The sequence below is a fragment of the Petaurus breviceps genome, unplaced genomic scaffold (genome assembly GCF_028583685.1).
Source record: "Petaurus breviceps papuanus isolate PSGF00001 unplaced genomic scaffold, PetGlider_PUasm1.0 173, whole genome shotgun sequence".
NCBI lineage: Eukaryota > Metazoa > Chordata > Mammalia > Diprotodontia > Petauridae > Petaurus > Petaurus breviceps.
In genome coordinates, this window is record NW_027185759.1 from 31,621,721 (window position 1) to 31,646,706 (window position 24,986).

Here is a 24,986-nt window from a genome sequence, read left to right on the forward strand (position 1 = left end):
TCAGGGATTTAGCTGAGACAGACCTCTCTGCTATTAGAAGCTCAAATCCCTGATTCTAAAATAGCTTGCTGGTTTTATACAACCCTGTATAGCATCATTATCGTCATCATCGTCATCATCATCATCATCATCATCATCATCATCATCGTCATCATCATCATCGTCATCATCATCATCGTCATTGTCATCATTATCGTCATCATCGTCATCATCATCATCGTCATTGTCATCATCATTGTCATCACCGCCAGTCATCATTATACTAGCTATCATTTATATAGTACCTACAATGTTCCAGGCACTGTGTTAAGTGCTTTACAAATACCTCATTTGATTTTCACAAAAACCCTCTTCAACCAAACCAATGTACTCCATGTGCAATAACACTTCATTCTGCTTGATAGCTTTCAAGTACTTCTAAATTAATTGTAGATTTGTTGCACCTAATCTAAAGTCATTTATTGATTCAGTATAGGTGTTCTCACCTGGTTTAGGTACCATAGCATCTTGTTAGTTACTTTAGGCTAGGGTAACTGGGCTATTGATTCAGTCCCCACATTACGTTGGTGTTGCTACATCTGAATAGGGATATATAAGAAAACAATTTGGAATAAAAGGTTCAATTCAGCATGTTTTTGGAGATTCTCTTACTCCTTCCAATGCCACTCCAACTTTCGTCATTATCTATCTCTTTCTTGTTAACCAGTTCCTCACTCTAGTTTCCAGTAGCTTAGTAATAAAAATCTATTTGGGGTGGCTAGGTGGTGCAGTGAATAGAGTACCAGTCCTGGAGTCAGGAGGACCTGAATTCAAATCCAACCTCAGACACTTAACACTTACTAGCCTTGTGACCTTGGGCAAGTCACTTAACCCCAATTGCCCTGCCCTCCCCCCTCCAAAAAGAAAGAAAGAAAAATCTATTCGAGAAAATACATCCTAGTTCTTCCTCTTCCTTTTTTTTTCTCCATCAGATAGTTGATTGTGTGGAACACAAATTAAACTCTGGGAAGGCCATTGGTAGGGCCATACATAAAGCTGTTTGATTTAGGTAGGATCTTGTAGAACATATCTAAAGAGGGGGTAAACTTTCCTCTGACAAGTCCAGCTAAATTTTAGCTTGAATCAGACCCAAAGGGTTTGTTTAGGGAAGGGTGAATAAAAGGAATGATCTTTCAATAATAAATCTCTTTTAATATTGAAATTTTTTCATTTCCTTTGTTGTCTTGAACATGAAATTCCTCAGGCTGGAGTCTTAAATTCCCATGTTCTGGCTTCTATAGTGAAAGCTAACAGATCCAATGTGAAAGGAACACTTGATACCCCTCAAATAGTCAGGGGTATTGTGCTCCCCAAGACACTTTCCTGGATCCCAGATCTTATGGTTAGATCTAGAAAGCACCTAATTAAGATAATTAAGATGAATTCTAAAAAGAAGACCAGATTTGGAGTCAGAGGACCTGGCTTTACCTGGTGTATGACTTTAGAAAAGTCAGTTAACTCTCTGAGCACCAGTTCTTCATCTGCAGAATAAGGGGGTTGGAAAGGATGACCAAGAAGTTTTTTCCAGCTTTAAATGTTTGAGCCTCTTACCACTCCCTTTCCCCCATTTTGCAGATGAAGAAAGTGAAGCTGGGACAAGGAATGGGACTTAGTCCAAGGTCACATAGCCCAGAGCTTCCAGGGTTGGGTTTTATCCCAGATCCTCTGACTTAAAGTCCAGGCTCTTTGTAGACAATAGTTCCATTACAGGGAAATGCTTGTAAGTTTGTAGAATGCCTCAGGACTCTGCTGTCAGCAGATACTAATTAGAGCACCTTCTTCAGGCACTAATTTCATTAGTCTGAAGCAGTCTCTCTAATCACTATGAGTTTCAGGAGGCACTGAGTGAATTCAGTGTTCCCAGGTCCATACCCGGACACCTGCCTTTATTTGTCCTTTCATTTCCCTCTGAATTTAGAATATGCTAAATTTGAGGCAATTATGAAATGAATAAACACCTTCTTTGGACTGGTTATATTCCACAGACCACTGTTTTTCTGCTACTTACTAAGGAGAAAAGATCTTAACACTGACCGTAACATTTGTTCTATTGTATAAAAACATGGTTTACTTGGTTCTGTAATTCTTTTTATCTCAGACTGACCTAATTACCATTTGGCCCTTCATCAGTTTTGCCTGGAATGCACTCCTTCCTTGGATCCACTCCCTAGAGTTCCTATCTCTATTCAAGGTTCGGTTTATGTGTCTTCTCTTTAGGGAAAACTTTTTTGATCCCCAAGTAGTTATGCATAGTGGAGTTGACTTAGAGTCAGGAAAGTCTGGGTTCAAAATCTCACCCATGACACCTACTAGCTAAGACCTTGGGCAAGTAACTGAGCCTCATGTAAAAGGGGGATAATAATAGCACCTATTTCAGAGAGTTGTGTAGCTCTGATAACAAGCGTCATATACTATATGAACTCTAAAGCTTTATATTACTTCAGTATCACTATGCCTTGTTTACATCTTGTATTCCAGAATGTAAGGTATTTGAGGACAGGAACTTTCTCAGATTTGTGTGAATTCTCAGCATTTAGTAGTGTCTTATGGATACTAAGTGGTTAATAAATGCTGGCTTTTGATTGGATTGCATTTAACATATTTTCCTCTATTTTATCTTTTTGTTTTTAAAATTAAAAATAGCTCTGTTTGACTTAATTTTTTTCTTATTCACAGAACATTCAATGGCTTAATAAATATTTATTGCATTCAACTGTGATCTTCATAAGGCCACATGTTAAGATGTCAGATGTAACAGAAAAAAATGGCAAAAGAAATACCATGGAGGAATTCCAAGTTTTGTGAGACAAAAGGTAGTTCTGAGTATTGTGTGCACCAGTATTCAAACAAAGGGAAAAAAGGTGGCATAGTTTTGGACAAATGACTAGGGAAGCCAGAAATCACTTTTGGGGGCAGCTAGGTGATACAATGAGTAGAGCACTGGCCCTGGATTCAGGAGGACCTGAGTTCAAATCCAGTCTCACTCACTTGACACACTTATTAGCTGTGTGACCTTAGGCAAGTCACTTAACCCCAATTGCCTTGCCAAAAAAAAATCACTACTCCTTTACTCTACCAATCCAAACATATTTACTGAAAACCAGTCATGTGGTTTACTTAGCACTCTATTAGCAGCTGTGAAGAATACTATCAGAAGAATAATAGTCTCTTTCTTCAAGGAATTTATGGTTTAGTTAGGGAGATGAAAATAACACATAGGAAATAAAAGAGAATGCTGAAGTATACAGAAATTATTATAAATATATAACAGTTCTAAATTAAATTAACAGCCTAAATTAAAAACAGATCTAATAACTGGAGAAATATTAATTACTTATGGGTAGACCAAGCCAATATAATACAAATAAAAATACTACCTAAATTCTTTGACTTATTCAGTGTCATACCAATCAAACTACCAAAGAATTACTTTACAGAACTAGAAAAAATAACAATTATCTTGTAGAGGAGCTGAAAGCCAAGATTATCAAAGGAAGTTAAGGGGGAAAAGTGGGAAGGAAGAGTTTCTAACTCTTACTTGATTTGAGTTTCAGATTACAATCTACATTACAAAAGCCATAATCATCAAAACAATTTGGCATTTGGGTAATAAATAGAGAGATTGATCCGTAGAACAGATAAGGTACATAATTTACAGAATCAAAGTAGCACAGGAGCCTAGTGCATGCTAAGCCAAAGATTCCAGTCATAGAGGTACAAGCTCATTTTTGAATGAAAGCTATTGGGAAAGCTGGAAAGCACTCTGGCAGAAATTGTATATAGATCAACTATCATATACTAAAGTAAGTTCCATAACTTAGACATAAAGGGTAACATCATACACAAATCAGAGAAGGAAGAAATTACTTGTGTGATCTATGGAGAGAAAAAAATTGTGATGAAACAAGATACATAAAAGGTAAAATGGACAACTTGCATAAAATTAAAGTTTTTATAGCTAAAAGGAGAAGAAAAACAGGTAAATGGGGAAAAATCTTTGCAGCAACTAATTTCCAAGATATATAGGCAACTGTTTCAGATTTGTAAGAATAAGGGTTATATGACAGGCTGTGTCAGGCAGGGGCCTCATGAGGAAAAAAGGTACCAGAGAAGGAATGCAAATGTTTGTAGTATTAATTTGATGGACTGTTCTGGCTGGAATAGAGTTCCATTTGGGAAGTTGGAAAGGAAGGTAGGGACGAGAGTGTAGAAGGACTTAAACTCCCAGCTAAGGAGTCTGGAGTTTATTCTGTAGATAAGAGGAAATTATTGAAAAGCTTGAAACAAGGAGAATGAAGTAATCTTTTGGTAAGATTACTTCTTGAAACAGAGTATAAGATTAGAAGAAGGAAATATTGGACACTGAGAGAGCAGAAAGGAGGCTAGTGCAAAAATCCAGATGTGATGGGCAGGGTGGGAAGGGGAATCCTTGCTTCTAGAAAGATGTGATGATAAGTAATACAAGTGGCTTTCTTTCTGATTTGGAGTATGTACATACGTCTTGGTTGGCTGTGCAGTAAGAACTAGGGTGCTTTTGGAAGCTACTAACCAGACAAAGCAAGAGGGTCATGATTCTGAGGGGGTGCTTGTGCTTAGACCCTAGCCCTAGGACGATACCTCTCCCCAACCCAAAAACCCTATATCTGGCAATAACTCATAAGAGGGCCCAATGAGGCAAACTATCTTTCCCTGCTACAGGAACAAGCCGACCTCTGTAGTTTCCCTTGTATGAACAGGACTATCTTGTACCAGCAGAACTATAATGTATTGATTCCCACAGTTACCATACACGATCCAGAGGTCAAGGAGTAGGCATCAGCTCCCAAGGTTATCTTGTTACAGACACAGATGTACAGATCCCTTAAGAACCTCTCCCTCTACCCCATGCCATGCCAGTAGTGAATGATACTTGTGTGCAAGGTACAAAAACTGTATGTTCACCACCTAATTATCATACTTGGCACACCACTCATTGAATGTTTCCTATATAAGCTTTATGTCACTTTTGTTAGGTTGCAAGTCTCTTAGAGGAGTTCTACCTACCTTTATTAGTGTTATAATATACTTTTTGCCACTTGATTAGAAGACTGCTTGAGTTCACGAATTCTTTCCAGACAACTCTGCCCTGAACCTTAGTGCTTTCGGGTCCCTGTTCCAAATTGTTTTCCATAATGGTTGGACCAGTTCACTACTCCACCAACAGTTTATAAGTCTATTTATTTTCTCTCATCTCCTCCAATATTTGTCATTTCTGATAGGTCTGAGGTGGTATCTCTGAGTTGTTTTAATTTGTCTTTCTCTAATCAATAGTGACTCAGAGCATTTTTTTTCATATAACTATAGATAGCCTTGATTTCTTCTTCTGAAAACTGTTCATATCCTTTGACCATTTATATTGGGAAGTGGCTCTTATTTTTATAAATTTGGCTAAGTTCCCTATATATTTGATTTATTTATATATGTACATATATATTAGTTCCCTATATATTTGAGAAATGAGGCTTTTAGCAGAAAAACTGTAAAATTTTAAAAATATTGCTCCATCATCTATGGTTTCTCTTAACAAAGTGTAATTTTCCTGATTATCTCTTTTAATTAGGTCTATTTTTGCTTTTGCTTTGCTGAGATCATGATTGCCACCCTTGCTTTCTTTTTTTTTTTTTGTCTTCAGGTGAAAAAAAAAATAGATTCCGCTCCAGTTCTTTATTTTAACTCTGTATGTGTCCTTCTGTTTTAAGTGTGTTGCTTGTAAGCAACATATTGTTGGATTCCAGTTTCTAATCTATCTGCTTCCATTTGATGGTGAGCTTATCCCATTCACATTCATGGTTATGATTACCGTATATTTCTCTACATTTTACTTTCCTCTATTTCTCTTTCTCTCTCTATCCCATCCCCCCTGTAAAGTATGTTTTGCTTCTGACCACTGCCTTACTTTTATCACTCCCCCATCCCACTCCTCTATTTCTTATCCCCTTCCTTTCCTATTTCCCTATTGGGTAAGGTAGATTTCTATATTCAAATGTGTGTGTGTGTGTGTGTGTGTGTATACACACACACACACACACACACACACACACACACACACACACATATATATATACAGTCTTCCCTCTTTGAACCAATTCTGATGAAAGTAAGATTGAAGTATTACTTGCCATCCCTCCCTATTTCCCCTTCATCATAAAAGCTCTTCTTTGTGTGCCTCTTTTATGTGAGAAAAATTTCCCCTTTCTACTTCTCCCTTTCCTCTTCTCCTAAGTACATCTTTCTCAACCCTACCCAGGGTCTGGGTACTGTAATAAGATTTCCATATGTTAAACTTTTTGAGTGTTCTCTCTTTATGTCATCCTACTATACTTTGGGACTTGGCTAAATAATTTCTCCCCTGGGGAGCCTCCCTCCAACTTTAAAATAAGATGTTTTTAGTATCAGAATGCTGCATACAACTGCTATTCTCAAATGCTTCACCTATCCATAAAATGCATTTCATGAAATAAAATTTCCCCCACAAAAGATCTTGTGGAAAATGTGTTTCTATGGTATATCACCCCTGGAAGCCTGGTGAGTTCCCTGCACAGCCTGTGACACTGCCTAAGAGCAGGGAGACACAATTTCTGATTTTCTGAGCTATCTCTGAGCTTGTGATGTTATGCATGGCTTCAGCTAGGTGGCACAGTACATAGAGTTCCAGGAAGACATCTTCCTGAGTTCAAATCTGGCCTCAGACTCTAACTAGCTGTGTGACCCCAAGCAAATTATACAACTCTGCTTCAGTTTCTCATCTGTTAAGATGAACTGGAGAAGGAACTGGCAAACTACTTCAGTATCTTTGTCAAGAAAACCCCAAATGGGGTCATGAAGAGTTGTATACAACTGAAAATGACTGAACTACAAATCAGCCATATATGAAAGTTTATTAAGAGGCTTTCCTGGTGCTATTACTAAAAATATCTATATTCCCCATCCTTTAGATATAGCACCTTTGGTCACATTTTAATTCCAGTTTTTTATACTATTACTCTGTGAAAATCTCACTTTTTCCAACGAGGAACTTGGGCCATAATGTTCTTTTAGACAGATAGCATAGATGTCTTTCATGCCTTTGGAAAACTGTGAATTTTGAGATTTGTTGCTCATCTCTCTGGGAAGAGTGACCGCTGCCACCCTGCTCCAGCCCACCCTTGACCTTTAGTTCTGAGCGGACATCATCTAATTGTTAGAAAGCTTTTTCCTTTCAGCAAACCACTGTCTTTTTGCAACTTTTCCTACTCCTAGTTCTATCCTCTGGGGCCAAAAAGAACAAGTTGAATCTCTTTCATTCAACAGTCCTGAAAATATGGCTGGCATTCTCTTCTCCAGGTTCACCATCCTCAGTTCCTTCAATTGATTCTCATAAAGCATCACTGTGGCCCGTCATCCTTGCTGCCTTCTCCCACACTCATCTCTTGCCTTTCCCTAAAATGTGCCCTGAGAGCACAGGACTTCACCTGTGATCTCATCTGGGCAGAATGGGAGCTTTTAAGTAAACGTGCCAGTGCCACAGCATTGCACATCCTTGGTTAATCATGCACTCAGGAAACATTCTCAAGTACTGTGCTTGAGATCTTCAACTAGGATCTGAGGTGATGTTCAAATATTCTATTGTCTTCCTTCTGTTTTCTTCGGGTCTGCATTTCTAGTTTTCTATGACACTGAAACATGCTCAATTTGAATTGAATTTCTACCATATATATTGCTACTCCTGCTCCATATTCCCTTTCCCACTGGGAGTTGTTGCCCCTTGCCTCACCTCCCATAATCCCCAAGCTGGGACCTTTAAGTCCTACCCTTAAGTCCAACAGCTCAAGTGCTGCTCTATTTAATCCTGTAGGGTAATACCTGGATGTCACTGTATTAATTATCCAGCAGGGAAGCATATCTGAGTTGTCCACCAGGTACAGGGTCTTCCTAAGAGGCTGCAGCATCAACACTGGCCACCCTAAAGGTTGCTCAGGCTGCAAACACCTACTATTCTCATCCCCACCTCCATCCTACCCATTGTGTGTGTGTGTGGGGGGGGAGGGGAGCGGAGTGGAAGTGTGAGAAATAGAATATTATTGAAAATATTTGATATCTTTGGCTTGTAATATTTGTTGAGAATAACTCAAATTTCACACATTCTTCTGATTCTTAATGCTTTTAGAACAATATACATCCAGTGCCAAGAAAGAAACAGAATATAACATGTCTTTCAAATTATATAAACTGGGTCAAGAGTAAGTTTTCATTTTTAAGGGCTCTTCTAGACTCCTGCTACCATACATGCAAGTATGTGTGCAAGCACCTGCCCCAAGTGCCACCACACTTAGCTTTCAAGAGGGGCAATAACATGTTGGCATGGAATGAGGCACTCACAAGGACATTTCCGAAGCCATACAAAAACTTCAGCACTGAGACAAAGAACAAATGAGTTTCCAGTCTGATATCCTATTCTAAGGATAAGGATCTGCCACTGTTTGTAAACCAATACCACGCTACCCTGGGTTTAGGCAGAAGAGCCATGACTGGGTTACAGTTATACTTCAATTTCCCTTGAGGCACAGTTCAAGATACAGCCACAACTGTTTACTTGAGAACACCACCTGCCATCTTTTGCTAAGTAGTTATACCCTCTCTTCTAGTCAGGTAGGAACTAGTTATGTATGAGTATCTATGTAGGAAAATATAATGTTTTAAGAGCCAGCAGTAAGAATTTGAGCATAGATAAGAGTATTCTTTTCCTTACTAAGTGGGCCAAAGTGTCTTCAGGTCAGCTACCATGTACTACATGCCAAAGGACTGAATTACAAAGAATTTATAACTATACCTCAGTATAGACAAAGAGGCTGTATACTACATTTTCAAATAATCAAATTATATTCTGTTATTGCCTATTCCTTATAAACTTTGTAATGTTAAGTATTTTGTCTTTCAAGTACTTCTTTCTTTTCTCCTTCAATTGCTGCCAATTTCCCTATTAGATATTATTTTCGTATGAACCCACACTGGTGAGCACAACTTAATGTTTTCTAAAGCGCAGGGAGTTTTGGAACAGCAGAGACTTCCCCTTATTGGAAATGAGTGAATTTGATTCCATCTTGTTAAAAGATGCTTGGCCCTAGATTTAGGTAACCTATTGCATTTACCTCTTTCAGAGCACCAGTTAACTATTAAGTGTCCTAGAATAAGCAATTTACAAAATGACACCAGCAGAAATTTAAATATGGCGCAGAACTGCACTATCTTCCCTGCACATCTGTTCCTGGACCTAGACATCTATGACAGTGGAAAACCACTATATAAACGAGCTCCCTGGAAAAACCATCTTCATAGACTTACTTGATTTTCCATTTGTTCCTGACCTTAATTTCCAAAGCCAATCTGTGTTCAGTACTGCCAGGCTGACTTTGCTAAGTCTCTCTTGGTGCATCATTAGCCTCTGTTCTTCACAATATCTGCCAACCCTGCCTGACTCCTCTCCATTCTCAATATCCCAGATATCATTCAGGCCTTGCCTGGCTTCTTTTACCTGAAATAATCTAATCCGACTCTGCAGTTTCTCTGCTGGCAGGCAGCACGCTGCCCATTTGATGCCTAATGACACTGTCAAAGAAATTTATTTTTGCTTTCAATCTGGGCTGCTTCAACCACATCAACTTTTACTTTTTTGGGCCTTATCATTCTCAATTTTGCTAAAGAATCAGAATCCTCACCTTTGACTCCAGGCTTTTGCCAGACTACTCCACATAGCTTTAAGATGATCACATTTCGAAAAAAAAAAATTTTTTTTTTTTTGCTTTTTTGGAGGGGAGAAAGCAGGGCAATTGGGGTTAAGTGACTTGCCCAAGGTCACACGGCTAGTATTAAGTGTCTGAGGCTGGATTTGAACTCAGGTCCTCCTGACTCCACGGAGTCTCTATTCACTGTGCCACCTAGCTGCCCCCACATTTGGAAATTTTAAGCATTAACATTCAATATGTGAATTTCCTCATTAATTATTTTATCCTCAGTATAAAACAAATGAAAATGAGAATCAGTTACTTTTCTGTAATTATTATGTGCTAAGAATTAACAGTTGGTGAATGGAAAAATCTATATATTAATTGCAAAAAGTTTTAAATGGGGAGCTATACAAAATGAAAGGAAATAAATCACCATGGAATTCTATACATATGTTTAAACTCTCATTTTATTTTTCTAAATGCTCTAAGCTGAAACTATTCTTTAAAAGCAGTGAGATGAATAGAAAAGCAAATGGTTTTAGCTTTCTAACTTTACTGAGGAGTCATTAACTGTATTAATACTTTACACTATACAAATAAAAGACTAAATTTCTTCTAAGCTTTGCTCAGCTGAAGTACACTGCTTACCTTTTAATGAAAAATGACTTTTTGAATGGTCAATATTGCAAAAGACAGGATTTTCTGATTTTATAAATTATATTGCATAATCCATTTTCTTAGTTTCAAAATGTGAAAAAAATTTAAATAATCCACCAGATACATGAAAGAGGTAGAAATCTGTTAGTAGTTCAATCTTGCATAAAACTGAATTAGGAGGTGTAACTGCAGTAGGTTTTTTTTTTTGCTGCAAACATGAATTTACCCAAAGATTAGCTCATTGTCAAGCAGGTGACAACAGGCTTGCATGGAGAGCCCTGGAATCAAATACACTCTCCTCTCCAAAGACTACATTTAGACCACAAACAAAATGCAACCAAACTTTTGAGTGCTGTTTCCAAAGGTCTTTCTAGGCTCATAAAAACTCCAGGATCAGTAGATTTAGAACACTTTCGGGGAGGTACTGGGCACTTCTGATGCTGACATTCATATTAGAACCAATTCCTTTTTCAGTCTTCTTAGAAGCTGCCATTTTGAAGATTCTACCCATCTTGCCCTTCCTTTTATAAGGAAGGGTTTTATCCAAAAATACACCTACCTGACTAGGCTTGGATTTTCACCCACCATTGTGAAACACAGTATTTTAGAACTATTTTTAACTTTCCCTAGAAGATCCCATTTGATGGATAACACTTTTGTCAAAGCTTAGAAACTGGCAATGAGTATATAGACAAATGTTTTTGTTTAGAGTGTATAGGATTTATCTAAGTAACTGATCAACATGCTGTTTGGCAAAAGTCACCAGAAAACCCATGTCCCTTGGATGGGAGACAAAATTCAAGCTAAAGATTATGCCTGAAGCTTACAAATGCAGCATCACATCCCTTTTCAGTATATGTATGCTTTGTCAAGCATTGAAAAAGTTAATTTTGCCACCGTTTTTGGCAGCAGGAAAAATCGTTCAGAGAAAACATCCCCATTTTTTCAGTGTTAGTGACGTTATATAGAGGTCTGGCCTGATAAGCCCACTTTGCACAAGGGAAAGGGGGAATGTGTAGACAGGTTAAGTGTGTATGTGACAATCTGTGAGGGACGAGCACTAACAGCATCAGGGACATCAGGAAAGGTCTCATGCTGACAGGGGCACCAGAGCTGCCTTGGTCTGGAGGAGATCAAGGATTCAGAAGATCCATTTATAACTGCTAGGACCTTCAAGTATGGCTAGAAAGTAAAAATAGCAGCCAAAAGTGTAACATATTTGTTCTGAGTTTTACTAAAACTTGACAACAGTGTAAGCATCATTTCATTTCAACTTCTATAACCAAGACTTTAGTTTGAACAGTTTTAAATTTGGGAAGTACATACTAATCAAGGAAAAAAGTATACACCAAGAACACAAACCTTCAGTTTTGCTTTATTTTTACTTGTCATAACTTAAAAAAGTAAAAATGGAACAACAGTATAGATATAAAATGATAGTTAATGAGTTCACCACCTATATTTCAAAGGATTTCAATAATTTTTGTGAATTTAACAAAAACACTAACATTTGTAATTATTGGTGAAACATAAAATTTACAATTATGATCTTCATCCTGATGACCTTATTATATTGAAAGTATATTAAGATAAATCTAAAACACACTGATGTATCCAGTTCAAAGCCAAGGTTCATTTCTTCTAAGACAAACGGTTACTAGCAAAATGTTACTGTATTTATTCAGTCATTTTAACTAGTATATCCCCTTGCCTCTCTATAAATTATATTTATGAATACATGATGAGACAGAAGTAATAATTTCAAACACAAAGCTATCTTATTACTACAGATTTACAGTAAGCATTCTGTCTTATATATGGTAGATATTAACCACAACCCACAGAACCACTCCTAGCAGCCCCAAACACAGTTGTTAACAAGAGAATTCATGAATGAATTGAATAGTTTTATTAGGCAAGGCAGTCACCACATAGGATCTTCCCAGTGATGTCCTCAAAAACCTGCCTGAGATCTAAGCTTCCCAATATGAAAGCAAAGCTTTGGGAACTTTTTGTGAGTGAGAAAACCTTCATTTCTAGTACATGTAATGTACTCCTCTCACCAAGGGGGAAAACGCACAGTCTGGCAACTAGTGCATCTTCCCAACTGCTTACAGTGGACTCACAGCCAGCGCAGAGATCTGTGTGCCCTCCACACTATGGGAAACGTGCTCATTAGAAAGCACAACATTTTTTGAGGCACTTAAATTTGCCTTGATAGGTTATAAGTTAAAAGTACTGAAGGATAATGCTACCATCTTACTTATCCTCAGAACAAGTTAAATTTAGAGGCCACTTTCTAAATCATCCCTCAAGCCAATGGCTCTAATCTCAAAGTTGCTCAACACAAGAGCTTGGAATCTACACTACGGATGGATTTCCCTCATAATTAAGTGTTCTAGACACTTTACTAAGTAAACTTCCTTGGAGAGGGTCCAGAGCAGAATTCCCTTATATCGAATTCCATTCCAGAGTAAACACTACTAGAGATGAGGTTCCAGTACAGTGACTACCCCCCCCCCCCCATGTGATTCCTTTCTATTTTGGAATGAAATTTACAGCCTGCTACTTACAACGCACCATGAGCAAATGAAAGGGATTCTGATTTAGGGAAATTCTGCAATGTACTTGCAGTTATTATAAAATAACTAAACATCAGCTAATTTCAACTTAGCAAAAAGAGCCCTGAGAACAATGCACTCCAAACAAGCTCCAACTAGAAATATTCCAGTTGAGAAACCATCAAGACCCAAAACACAGAGAAGGACTGGAAAGGCTATAAAGAAAAATTTACCAACATTTGAGGCACTAACAGACTACAGTACTTTAGAGTTGGAAAGACTTCAAAAAGGAACAAAAATACACAAGGCTATGTATGTGAATCTATATTCACACACACATACACATTGTGCCATAAAAACGGCAACTTTCAGAATAACAATATACCCACAATTTTACAGCCTACACAATTCTGTCTTATAGCAGCATCTATTTAAAGTTTTATCGACATTGTGTCCTGGCAACAACAGTTAGTTGGGAGTGTAGAGTGTTCATTTAAAAATTTAGTGCTACAAATGAAAAAAAAGGTTAAATGTTATATTAGTAACAATCTTGGATTTGACTGATGCCCTTGAGAGGGGAGAAAGAAGCATCACCATTATGTTTATGATGCAGATGCTACATTGGAGAGCAATAGCTCCAACTCCTCAGGTAATCTTATAAAAATTTTAAGCAAATAATAAAGTACGATTAAAAAAGTTATTACCTAGTTTGCCATTTGAGGAAACATTCCCCTTAAATTTACTGAGCTCATTGGTTAATACTGCAAATCAAACTGACAAAATACCTGGAGACACACAGGCTATACCACATGCTGTGTGAACTGGCCACATGGCATTTAATATTCTGCACATGGGAAAATGAGGTTTTTAACCACATGCTGCCAATAGTGCAACAATACTAAGAATGAAGAATTCTTAGCATCCATATTTCTCATTTCAAAGAAAGACAGTCATTTCTGTTCTTTAAGTTAAAAATCATGGGCCTTGCCCTCTTTCAAACAGAGGCAACTTTATCAGATAATGAAATACTTGTTTTATAGAGTCTCTTCTTTATCAAGGGATACATGGAAATAGATGATCCTCATGCCTTTAAAGTAGCCACACAGATTATACATAAAACAGAAAAAAGTATTTATAGTGTAGAGAGAATACTTCAAGGAAGTATTATATTAAAAACTAAACATTAGCTGCATAAATATAGCTTTTGCCATTCAAGATACTGAGTTGGGAATACAGAGGGGTGTGGCTTTTTCACCCTTACATTGCAATTAGAAATACACTTATGTGAAGTTTAACATGTCAGATAAAACCAGGGCATGCCAGCTTAGGATTTGTGCTAAACTAGTTGATTTTCTACTTGGATTCGGACTTGCCATTTCAGTAACCGCTAACACTGACTGAGCATGTTTGATCACTTAGCAGTTTTCTCTACAGTGAACAACCATGTAAACTAGCAGCAAAGTGATAATAATGTTGTAGACAGTAGGTGCTGAAAACAACACCAGGAAGAATTAAGCAGCAACACTTAACTGTGCCTTGGCCAGGGAAACAAAACTGAAGTTTCCATTCAGTTTTGGGCATAAGGTTCAAAATTCCTCGTGGCCATCCAGGTCCCTCTCTGCATGTCTGCTAACTTTCTGCTTGCTGTGTCTTGAAACCCATGGGCAGAATTCACAAAGAGGATTGTTTTAAAAGTATGCAGAATGAAGCAAGTATAAATGGAAATTACTTGCCTCAAACAATTTGGAAAATAGCTGCATCTGAAATAAAATCCTTAGCGCTGACTGATCTTACTGATGTTTCCCATAGTTTCTTGGGTCAGATGAAGCAGCAGCAGAGCCTATGTAGAAGCTAAAGGACAAAGACAGGGCTTCTGGGGGGAGGGGAGAGGGTGAGGACAGAACAAAGGCACAGGAGAGGAGGGATGGCACAGAATCAGTCTTTAAGATGAATTCCAATTTGTACATCGTTTGTGAATTTAATTCTCCTGGCCTCCCTTTCTCCCCATCATCTATACAAAATGTCCCAAATTCTGGCAACAAGTCTAAGACTAAACCAAAGGACACTAAAGAAACGTGGCACAAAGTAATCAATCTTACCTTAAGCTAAACTTTTTTTTTTTGCTAGTTTAGCTCTTTCCTAGTTAGGTTTCTGAATTAAATCACACAACAGTCAGTTAAAAAAAGGTCACTACAGAAGGGGCAGATGCTAGCAAACTAGAACATATATACTATGATTGCTTAAAAATTAACATACACAAATCTCCATTTTGATCCATGGATCTGATTTTGTTTGGAGAAATGTGTAAAACGTCAGTAGAAGACGACAAATCATTTTTTTTCCCTGGCATTTTGTTGACAAAAGTCTCCATACCAAATATTCTGTTTTAAAGTGGCCAAAATTCTGTTAGAAGTCAAGCATTTACTTAATGGGTGAGTTCTGCAAACATTATCTTAGTGAGTTGGTCACTCCTTTTAATAATAGTTCCAGAAAAAGAGAGCTAAACTATAATGGCATTTTTCTACTTTTCAGTCTGAAGACAAAGGCCTCGTGTGAAAATCTCTAGCTTTAATTATTCCCTCCGCCCCCATTTTATAACCCAGCTTTGTAACGTTTACCCAACATTCTGAATGTCCCTCCTTGCCTATAAGCAGGGCTTTGACACAACAGTGTAAGATTACAATAAGTATGCCAAAAAGGTGGCAAAGAATAGCATAAGAGGTAATACAGTTAGTTGCACGTGGCCATTTGAACTTTTGAAAGGCAACCGGCAATTTGGAATCACTGAATTTTTTTGTCTCTTAAGAATTGTGCTTGGCACACAGGGTTCTAAACTGTGATTATTTCATTCTGCAAGACTTTCTTATTTTAAGTTAATAAGTCTGAAATTAGGCTGCATTAATTTCACCAAGATCTGCTATTTCAACAATACATTACTTCATTCATAACCTTGGTTTATCTTCTATCAAACTAAAGCTCAAACTATTTGCTCAAGCAAATTACAACATGCCAGCTGAAAAGAATCTTACTGAGTTTCTTGGACCCATAAACTAACAGCTATCAGGAATGTTGAAGGAAACAGAGCTACAAAACACATGGAGTATTATAAGTCTAAATGATTTTTTTTTTAAATTGCCAGTTGTCTTCAAAACTAATCTAGAATCCAGCACTATTCTGAAAAAAAAAAAATCAAAACCAAAAAAAAGGCGTAAGGTTGCTTGGGAAGGCCAGAGCTTTGGTGACAGTAAGAACCAAAGTGAAGACCAGGGTTTAGCCAGACCTAAGCAGTTTGCTTGAGCCTGAGGGTTCCTTTATTTGCAGGGCTTTATGGCTACAGCATATTCTTCACTCATTGCACACATGACAGAGACCTGGAAGAACAGAAACAGGCAGGTTAGAGCCATGGGTAGTTTGTAAAATAACACTGAACCTCTGTCAACTGCCATTGACAAAAGCAGCCCAAGAGTGTTTGGCAGGTATCATATCTGGGAGTCGATCGTTTTCAACACTCACTGAGGCACTGACTCTGGAGAAGAAAAATGCAGAAATGGTGTTTTCTTCATAGGAGTTTTCAAGATAGTCCCAAGCTTCTGAGTGTCAGAGCTGCTTCAAGGCCAGGATTGGGCAGAAGGACACATCAATTATTTAGGGGATGAGTTAGAATAAGTCACTCTGCTTTTTGAGGGATCAGTTTCCTCAGCTGTAAAATTAAGGGAGGTCCCTTCCAGCTCTAAATCTTGTTAACTGAGACTAAATTTGGGGGAGAACCAGTCATCTTGATGCTTAAAGCATATTTTCTTCCAGTTCTTAAAACCTATTAGATATACAAAGTCCCAAATTGTGTTTTGTATTTGGCAGCAAGTATTCAGTTTTTAAGTTTTTTGGTAAAGATGTACCTGAAATAAGGTGCAGCAATGAACAGTCAACTTGTTTCTAAAGGGATTAAAAGAGCAAGTTGTTTTCCAGAGACCCATTTAATTTTCAGGACAAATAATAAAACTGTTGAGAAAAAAATTAAGCTTTATAACCACATCATATCAAACTATACTTCAACACTTTTTCATCTCAGTATCCCAGGACACAGTCTTCCTAAGGTATTGGGGCCAACAATTTTGGCCCCTGCTGGCTAACCTTCCTTCTAATGAAGAACCTCCCTGTCTTAGTCAAAATGGTCTGATTTAAATCCTCAAGGTCACTGATGGACCTAGGCCAGGAGCCATTTCTGTATAGGATCAGCATGAGCATGCCCCCATTGGCAGACTACTGGAGGAACTAGGATGACCTCCATGAAACAGACAGCTGAGGAGAACGTCAGTGGTGAGCTTCAGGTTACCGATGACTAAAAGTCTTTTTAAATACAAGTAAACCAAGAATACACCAACTCTTACAGCATCAGTTTGCACAGAACTGCCTTTAAAAAAATCCCAATTTCAAAAACTTTACAAAAATAATACTCCATTATATCTTTACCTGCACATCTTCACCTGCATTGTATTTTCCTTCAATTTCCTTGCCCAATTCACCTTCTGGAACCTTAAGATCCTCACGAACTTCACCAGTTTCTGTCAGCAGGGATAGGTAACCATCCTGAATGCAAATCAGCTGTAATAAAGAAGGTGGTGCTTTCATTACTTCTAAGGGAAAGCTCATCTCCCTCCCCCCTTTCCAGTTCTTAAACTGTTAAGAAAAAAGGTGAAAGCTATAAGCATGACCCAAGCCATCATTTCTGGTCTCCATATTACTGCTAGCAAGTATAAATTTCAGCCTAGAGATTGATTTCCACAAAAAACAGCTGAGCTAGCAGACTGACCCTATGGAGGTAGACAGAGGCTGGTAAGAAGAAGCCCAGCTCCTCCTGCAGGGACAGAGAGAACAATCTAGCCCAATGAGCAGTGTACACGGTGAAGTGGCAGGGAATGGTCACCAATAATGGTATGATTTAAGCTGCCTGCTCTTACCCTTTCGAACCAAAAACTAGCATGTTTTCAAAAAGGAAGCAATGGTGGGAGGGATGGGCGTGGTGCTTTGCATCGCACCAGCCTTCTGAAGAGAACTACAATCAAGTGCTTGATCCACCCTGTACAGCTCCTGGAGGGGCATGAAAAGCAAAGCCAAACACCAGGCCTGGCTGCTTCCGGAATGAAGCCCTTGCGGTCTGCAGGCCTTCTGGCTGCTTCACTCTATTCAAGAATTTCAGGCCTCTCATGGCCAGGTGGTACAATGAGCTAAGAAAGCATGGCTTGTGATTGGAGGAGAAAAAGAAATCACATTTGGGAGGCGGCAACCTATCTTCCTACCTTGGCCACCAGCTCAGGGAGATACAAAGTATTTCATTAAAAAACATAAAAGAAAACACTCGTTTTCCCTCTCCTTGATGAAATCCGAAGAATGAAAGAACAAAGGAGAATTGTGGGGACCGAACTGGGGTCATCTCCTCTCTGGTGGGAAGGGGCTGAAAGTCTATCAGTTGGGAGCGGGTAATGAGACCATCCCTACATGCCCTACCTTCCTTCTGATCTCAGAGGGCCTGGCTATCTTCACCTGTTTGCTTAGGTACACTCCTTATTAGAAAGTGCTATTTTCCACTGTGAACCATGAGATGGGCCATGTGAGCTATTAAATGGACTTTCAGATACAAATTAGTCTCCTGGGTTTGAGCCAGTTTTTCTGGAGCCTGATCTAAAGAATACAGAGCTCCAAGACAGCCTTGGGAGCACAGAAAGGGGACAGTGACTTTGATGTCCTTCTTGACCATCAGGCCATCAAGAGTTTTCCATGATAAAAAATGACTACACATAATCTAAAGAGAGTCACTTTTTCTGCACTTCTGCTCTGTTCCCTTTCCACTTGCACATCCCTAAACCTAGATGACTAGCTTACAAGAGGTGATCAGGGGAAGTTTCAATGCCTAAACAATTCAATGGGTCACAGTGATTAAAAAAAACAGCTCTAACAATGAGCTTTGTTAACACACAACCCCCCCCCCCACATAATAATAGCACAATATAAAAATGACACAGCTGATTCTTTTTCTTTGCATTTGGGAGGGCAGTTGGGGTTAAGAGACTTGCCCAAAGTCACACGACAAGTTTTTGTGTTAAGTATCTGAGGCCTGATTTGAACTCAGGTCCTCCTGACTTCAGGGCCGGTGCTCTATTCACTGCACCACCTAGCTGCCCCAACACAGCTGATTCTTAAATCTGTTTAGAATCAGGACGCCATAACAGATGAGAACAGACCACAGGCAACTCTAAGGTAAGAGTGTAAGATGCTGACTTGGAGATGACTAGAGCTCACTATGCTCATCCTCATGAAAGAACTGAGATTCAGGACAGATTAAATAACTTGTCCGAGGCCCCAGGGACAGTTCTTAGATTTGAACAGAGCGCTACATTTCATATCATTTCTATATCCTAGAAAATCCATAGCAATTAGCAATTCTCTTACGAGTTAGCTCTGACCCTTAAGCAAAAGTAGAAGAGCTACCTTCCATTAGTCAATTAATTATACCCACTACCAAAGGGAGACTTCATGGAGCTAGACAAAATAATAACACAATTCATTTGGGGAAACAAAAGCTCTAGAATCATGGAACATATTGCAGAAGGAGGAGGATAAGAAAGGAAGGAGAATAAGCACTTTCAGATCTCAAACAATATCATAAAGCAGAAATCATCAAAACCATTTAATAGCCCCCCCCGAAAAAAAATAGAAAAGGAGATCACTGGAACAAATTAGACAAGGAAGAATCATAAATAATTGAACCCAATAACCCATTTGATAAACCTGAAAATTAAGACAGCAATCTAGCAGAAATTACCCTTAAGTCAACATGTTACAGCCGGAATTCACAATAGATCCATCATACAATTAAATGATTAGAACAAAAAGATCATATACCTTTGATATTTATGGAGTGGATTTTTAACCAAACAAGGGATATGGGCAATCATAAACAATAAAACAGATAATTTGATTATGTAAAATTAAAAAGCTTTTGCAGAAACAATATTAACATATATAGGATAAGGAAAAGCACGGGTGACTGGGAAAAAATCTTTGCATTAAATATATATGATGAACAGGTTTGGTATCCTGGATATATAGCAGAAACATAAATGTTTTTACATCTAAGAGAAAGAAAAGAGAAAATGCCATTTACCAATAAAGAACTGGTCAAAGAACATGAACAAACAATAATCACAAGAAAAAAAACAAACTATAAATAACATGTGTATGTATATAAAAGGATATTCAACATTACCAAAAAGAGAAATGCAAATCAAAATAACCTTGAGGTTTTACCTCACCTCCAAAAAATTGATAAAGATAGTGAAAATACACTAATGCACTGTTGATGGGGCCATGAATTGGTACAACCACTCTGGAAAGCAGTTTAGAGTTATGCAAATAAAATGACCAAAACGTTCATATCTGACCCAGACATCCCACAGCACAGCGAGGAGGTCCCTGACAAAAAGGAAGGCTCCATCTACACCAAAATATTAATTGCATCACTTTATATGCTGAATGGTTCTTTGGTTTTTGTTAACCTCTTCTTCCTTTAAAAAAATTATTTGTGATAATTAATGGCTCCCTGGGAGGGGTAGCAAGGAGAGCTATGAAAAAAGAAAATATGTAAATAATCTGTTTCTTAAAAACAATTCATAGCAACTAGCAATCCTTTTCCATGGTAGCTTTGAACCAAACAGAAGGAAGAATAGACAAAGGAAACTATAATAAACATGAAGCTTAAATCTACTTTTCAATTACTGAAATGGACAGACATTTCTCACTCTGTGGAGAGTATAAAGAAACAGTTAACTTAACAAATACTGATAAAACAGTCACATACAAAGGCCTGCACTAATCACTGAGGGAATATCAAGGGAACACTAAGACATATTAGACACAAAATGAAATCCTCTGATGAGGAAGTTTAGAATTTTGTAGGCTTCAATAGAAGAGCACAGAAAGAACGAGATTTCTGCTTCCGAACCTAACTACAACACCAGGGCTGAGATTTTTAGTTGAGTGTGTTACAAGGACTTCCTATGTAAAAGGGGTTAATAAAGACAATAGTTGGCTGAACTCCTGCTAATCAGGGCAGAAGGATCTCTAAAGATCAAAATCTTCCATTTAGCTCTAGAATGGGTATAAAGTAACAGAAGGGAGCATCCTACAGTGAGTGCCCAAACAATAAACACCAACATAACCAGTACTAAACTATGTTAACCTTTAGTCTTTCTCCTCAGTAATTTGAGGGTTCCCCGTATTACTAGCAGCCTGTACTAATACTATTCATTCTCCTCTCCGCCATCCAACTCTTATAATAAATAAACAAGCAAATAATTGTTCCCTTGTAAATGTCCACCCATCATTCAAAGTCCAAGTTATATGTCACCTCCTTGACAACATCTTTCTTCCCCATTCCCCTATTCTTCAAGCAGATTCTGCCTTGGTCTTCACAGAGTGCTTTTCTTTGTCCCTATATACCACCATGTAACATTTATTATTAGGTATTATCATCTCTATCCGGGGCCATGCCTTATTTCTTTCTCTTCCCTCTTCTCCCTTCTTAGTGCCCCTCCCACCCTGATGTTCCGTAAGCTTTGAAAGGGTAGGTAAGGACCACATGTAGTATCACTTTCTGCCTCCCTAAACTCAGCACAAGCACAATCCTCTCCTGTCACACAGCAGGAGCACATCAATCTGTTCAGTTGACCTGATTTGATATAAAAGCAAAATGTGCACATAATTGTCATCACCATTTAGGGGTAAATCACGGGGATGAATAACTAAGTTTTGTTTAAGAAAATAAACTTTCTTCCACATTTAGTTTTCTTTTCTAGATTATGTCCTTGTCACATTAAAAATGCATGTGTGTATAATGATACCATGGAAAGATACAACAAGCAATTATATTTGAAGTGGAAGTCAGTGAATCTAACCATCTGCATTTGGATTTTCCTCTGTGAAATATAATCAGAATTCTTATTTCCATCTCCCTCCTCAATATTCACAAATATGAAAATGAAATAACATACACACACACACACACACACACACACATATATATATATATATATATATATGTATCTCCATGTGTGGTATTTAAACTCTCTAGGACAGCACAGGTTGGAAAAGACTATATATAAAGTACCTTGATCAAGTATGTATCCTTTTTAGTTCAGTTATGTTTGGGTCTTATTATTTCCCAAAGGAGCAAACACTGTGACTAAGTGTTAGGATTAAATGTGTAATCAGAATTGAAACCCAAGAGCACAAGTGTTCATGTTACCAGTCGCAATGTGGTCAATGAGTAATGTAAGGAGAAGACTCAAACTATAATTGTCTTCATTCCCTTTCAATCAGTGAGACTTTCTTTTTTTAAAAGTAATTTTTTTATATAAAAAAGCAGTATGAATAAAACACAATGACCTTGTCTTTACCAACTTTTAGGAAAATTTGTTGTCTAACTTTTTCTATTTTAAAATTCATTTTTTTTAAATTTTCAGTTTCAAATTCTTTCCTCCCTCCTTCCTTACCCCACCCATTGAGAAGTCAAGAATTATAATACTCATTATACATATGAAGTCACACACAACATATTTTTTGCATTAGTCACATTCCAAAAGAAAAAAAAATACTAAGAAAAAGGAAAAAAAAAGTATGCTTCCATCTGCTCTGAGTTCATCAGTTCTCTCTCTGGAGGTTGGGTAGCATGCTTCACTATGAATCCTTTGGGATTGTTGTGGATCTTCGTATTGGTCACAGAAGCCAAGGCATTCAAAGCTGGTTCTCTTTCCAATACTGGTGTCACTGTATATACAGTGTTCTAGTTCTGCTCACTTCATATGGCATCAGTTCAAATAAGTCTTCCCAGGTTTTTCTGAAACTCTCCCTTTTGTCATTTCTAATGGCATCACAGTATTCCATTCACATTCATATGCCGGCCACATTCAATGGCTCAGCCATTCCCCAAATGTCGGGCTTCCCCCCTCAGTTTCTTTACCACCACAAAATGAGCTGCTCTAAGTGCTTTTGTGCCTATGGGTCTTTGGTGACTATTTCCTCCAACCTTCTGTTTTATAAGGTTCTAAAGCTTTTTCATCTAGCTATGTTTTATAAAACATCCATTTGTGTTAATGCCTAACCTTGGCTGGCATGAAACTCACCCCAATGTGAGGTGAACTACTTGAAGATTCGCACTTGTGATTAGTCAACCAGATCAAAAATAAAGCATCTCAAGTGGAAGGGAGGTTCTTGTTCTGTGAAATTTGAACTTTTTGTAGCAAGCGCACAAAGTAACAGTTTCATTAACTTTATGAAACTCTGGACCTGCTCTCTTTAAGAAACCATTTCATGTACAGTCATCCCTTGTTCTGTAGATCACTAAATACAGTTTTAAAATGACAATTCAACTTTTTACAAAGTTAAAGTAATTTTTAAAAATAGCTAACATTAACTGTATTGCAGAAATATGAAAATCACTCTCTATCTACTAAGAAATTACTTACCTGATAATCATTTCTCTTGATATTTGGAACATCCATGTTGTGAGTAGAAGGGCAAATATCTTCGTATTTTTTGCCCGTGAAAATATCAATTCCAACCAGGTGAACCTAACACGTAAGGGAAGCCTGTTAAATTTTTGCCCAGTCCAACACCTAATTTACTTTAAGAACAAAATATCAATTTTACTGCTTGAACTTCTCCTCTCTGAGGAAATATGTTATCTTTAAGAAAAAAATGAGTCCCCTCCTCCCCCCGCCCCCCATGGGCACAGAAAATACGATGATAAAAATGCAACTGTCCTGGTACTCAATGAGTTTTAAGTTCCATCAGAGGATACAGTAAATACAAAAGAAATACAATGTAATCTTGGAGGGCAGGCACGGGCAGAAGGGGCGGGGGCAGGAGGCGGCCTAACGTGGGAGATGACTTCTGAGCTGGACTCTGAAGCTCCAAAGACGGTGAAGTAAGTAAAAGTGGGCAGGGAGGCAAGGGGAGCAGACTGCACAAAGGGCAGGGACAAGGGGGGGCTCAGGAGCGCGGGAGTCGGTCTCGAATGAGAAAGCTCAAAGGGCGGGTGGGTACCAGGACCTGGGGGGGGGGGTGATGGGTGGCCTTGGTGCTTACTGAACTGAAGGGACAAGGTCAGACTGGGGATTTAGGGAGGCTGCTGGGACTCTTTCTGGGGAGTGGAGAGGCAGGGGTACCGAAGAGGGCCGCAGATTTGGAGCTGAGAGGGTAGCGGGAGCCCCATCAGAGGCCGGGGGAAGGCTTGCCTGAGCTCATACAGATAGGATGCTCGTGGGCACAGTGCTCCCGGCGGGCAGGGGCTCTTTTTTCCTTTCTCTGGGTCCCCACCAGGGCTTAGCACAGCCTGCAACAGAGCAGCCGCTGGATCGGTGCGCGCCCGGAGCCTGCCACCCTCCCGGACCCCGCGGCTGCAGCCCGGCCCGGCCCTTGGGGGCCTCTAGGGGGGCCCGGCGGGCGGGGCGGTCACCTTGGCATGGCCGTGCTTGCCCGTCTTCGAAGTGGACATTTCCACGATCTTGCAGGGCCGGCCCTTGAGCACCACAAAGCCGTTCTTGCGCAGGGCCGAGCACTGCATCGGGTACGTGCTGGAAGCCCCGGCGTCCCCGGTGGTGAAGTCGATCTCGTCGGCCATGGTGGCTCGGGGCGGTGGTCCTCCCGTGCGGGACCTGGGCAGGGGGGAGGGACTCTGGGGGGGGCTCCGCTCGGCCCCGCCCCGGCCCCCGCACAAACTTTCCCATCCTGCGCGCCGTGCCGCCCCCCGGCCCGCGCTCCACCTGCGGGGTCTTCGGCCGGCCCACCTGGAGCCCCCTCCCCAGCCCAGGCGCACCGCTGCCTCCTCCCCCAGCCCGGGGAGCGAGCTACTCTTTTCCCCCCAGCCCAGGGCTCGCGCCCCCCCCCCCCCCCCCCCCCTCCCGCACGTACCCCCAGCAGACCCCACCCC

The 24,986-nt window shown here is 39.3% G+C and overlaps 1 protein-coding gene across 1 annotated transcript in view; it reads right to left on the reverse strand.

Moving 5' to 3' along the window:
- Positions 1 to 11,799: 11,799 nt before the first annotated feature.
- The window catches only part of EIF5A2 (eukaryotic translation initiation factor 5A2), a 13,891-nt gene continuing 704 nt past the window's right edge, over positions 11,800 to 24,986 (reverse strand). Inside the window, exons 2-5 of the mRNA XM_069083578.1 lie at positions 24,513 to 24,711; positions 23,521 to 23,625; positions 17,471 to 17,602; positions 11,800 to 16,371 (exon numbers count right to left, since the gene is read on the reverse strand). Coding sequence (XP_068939679.1) covers positions 16,312 to 16,371; positions 17,471 to 17,602; positions 23,521 to 23,625; positions 24,513 to 24,677 — 462 coding nt within the window. The 5' untranslated portion in view covers positions 24,678 to 24,711 and the 3' untranslated portion in view covers positions 11,800 to 16,311. The remainder of the gene's footprint in view (positions 16,372 to 17,470; positions 17,603 to 23,520; positions 23,626 to 24,512; positions 24,712 to 24,986) is intronic.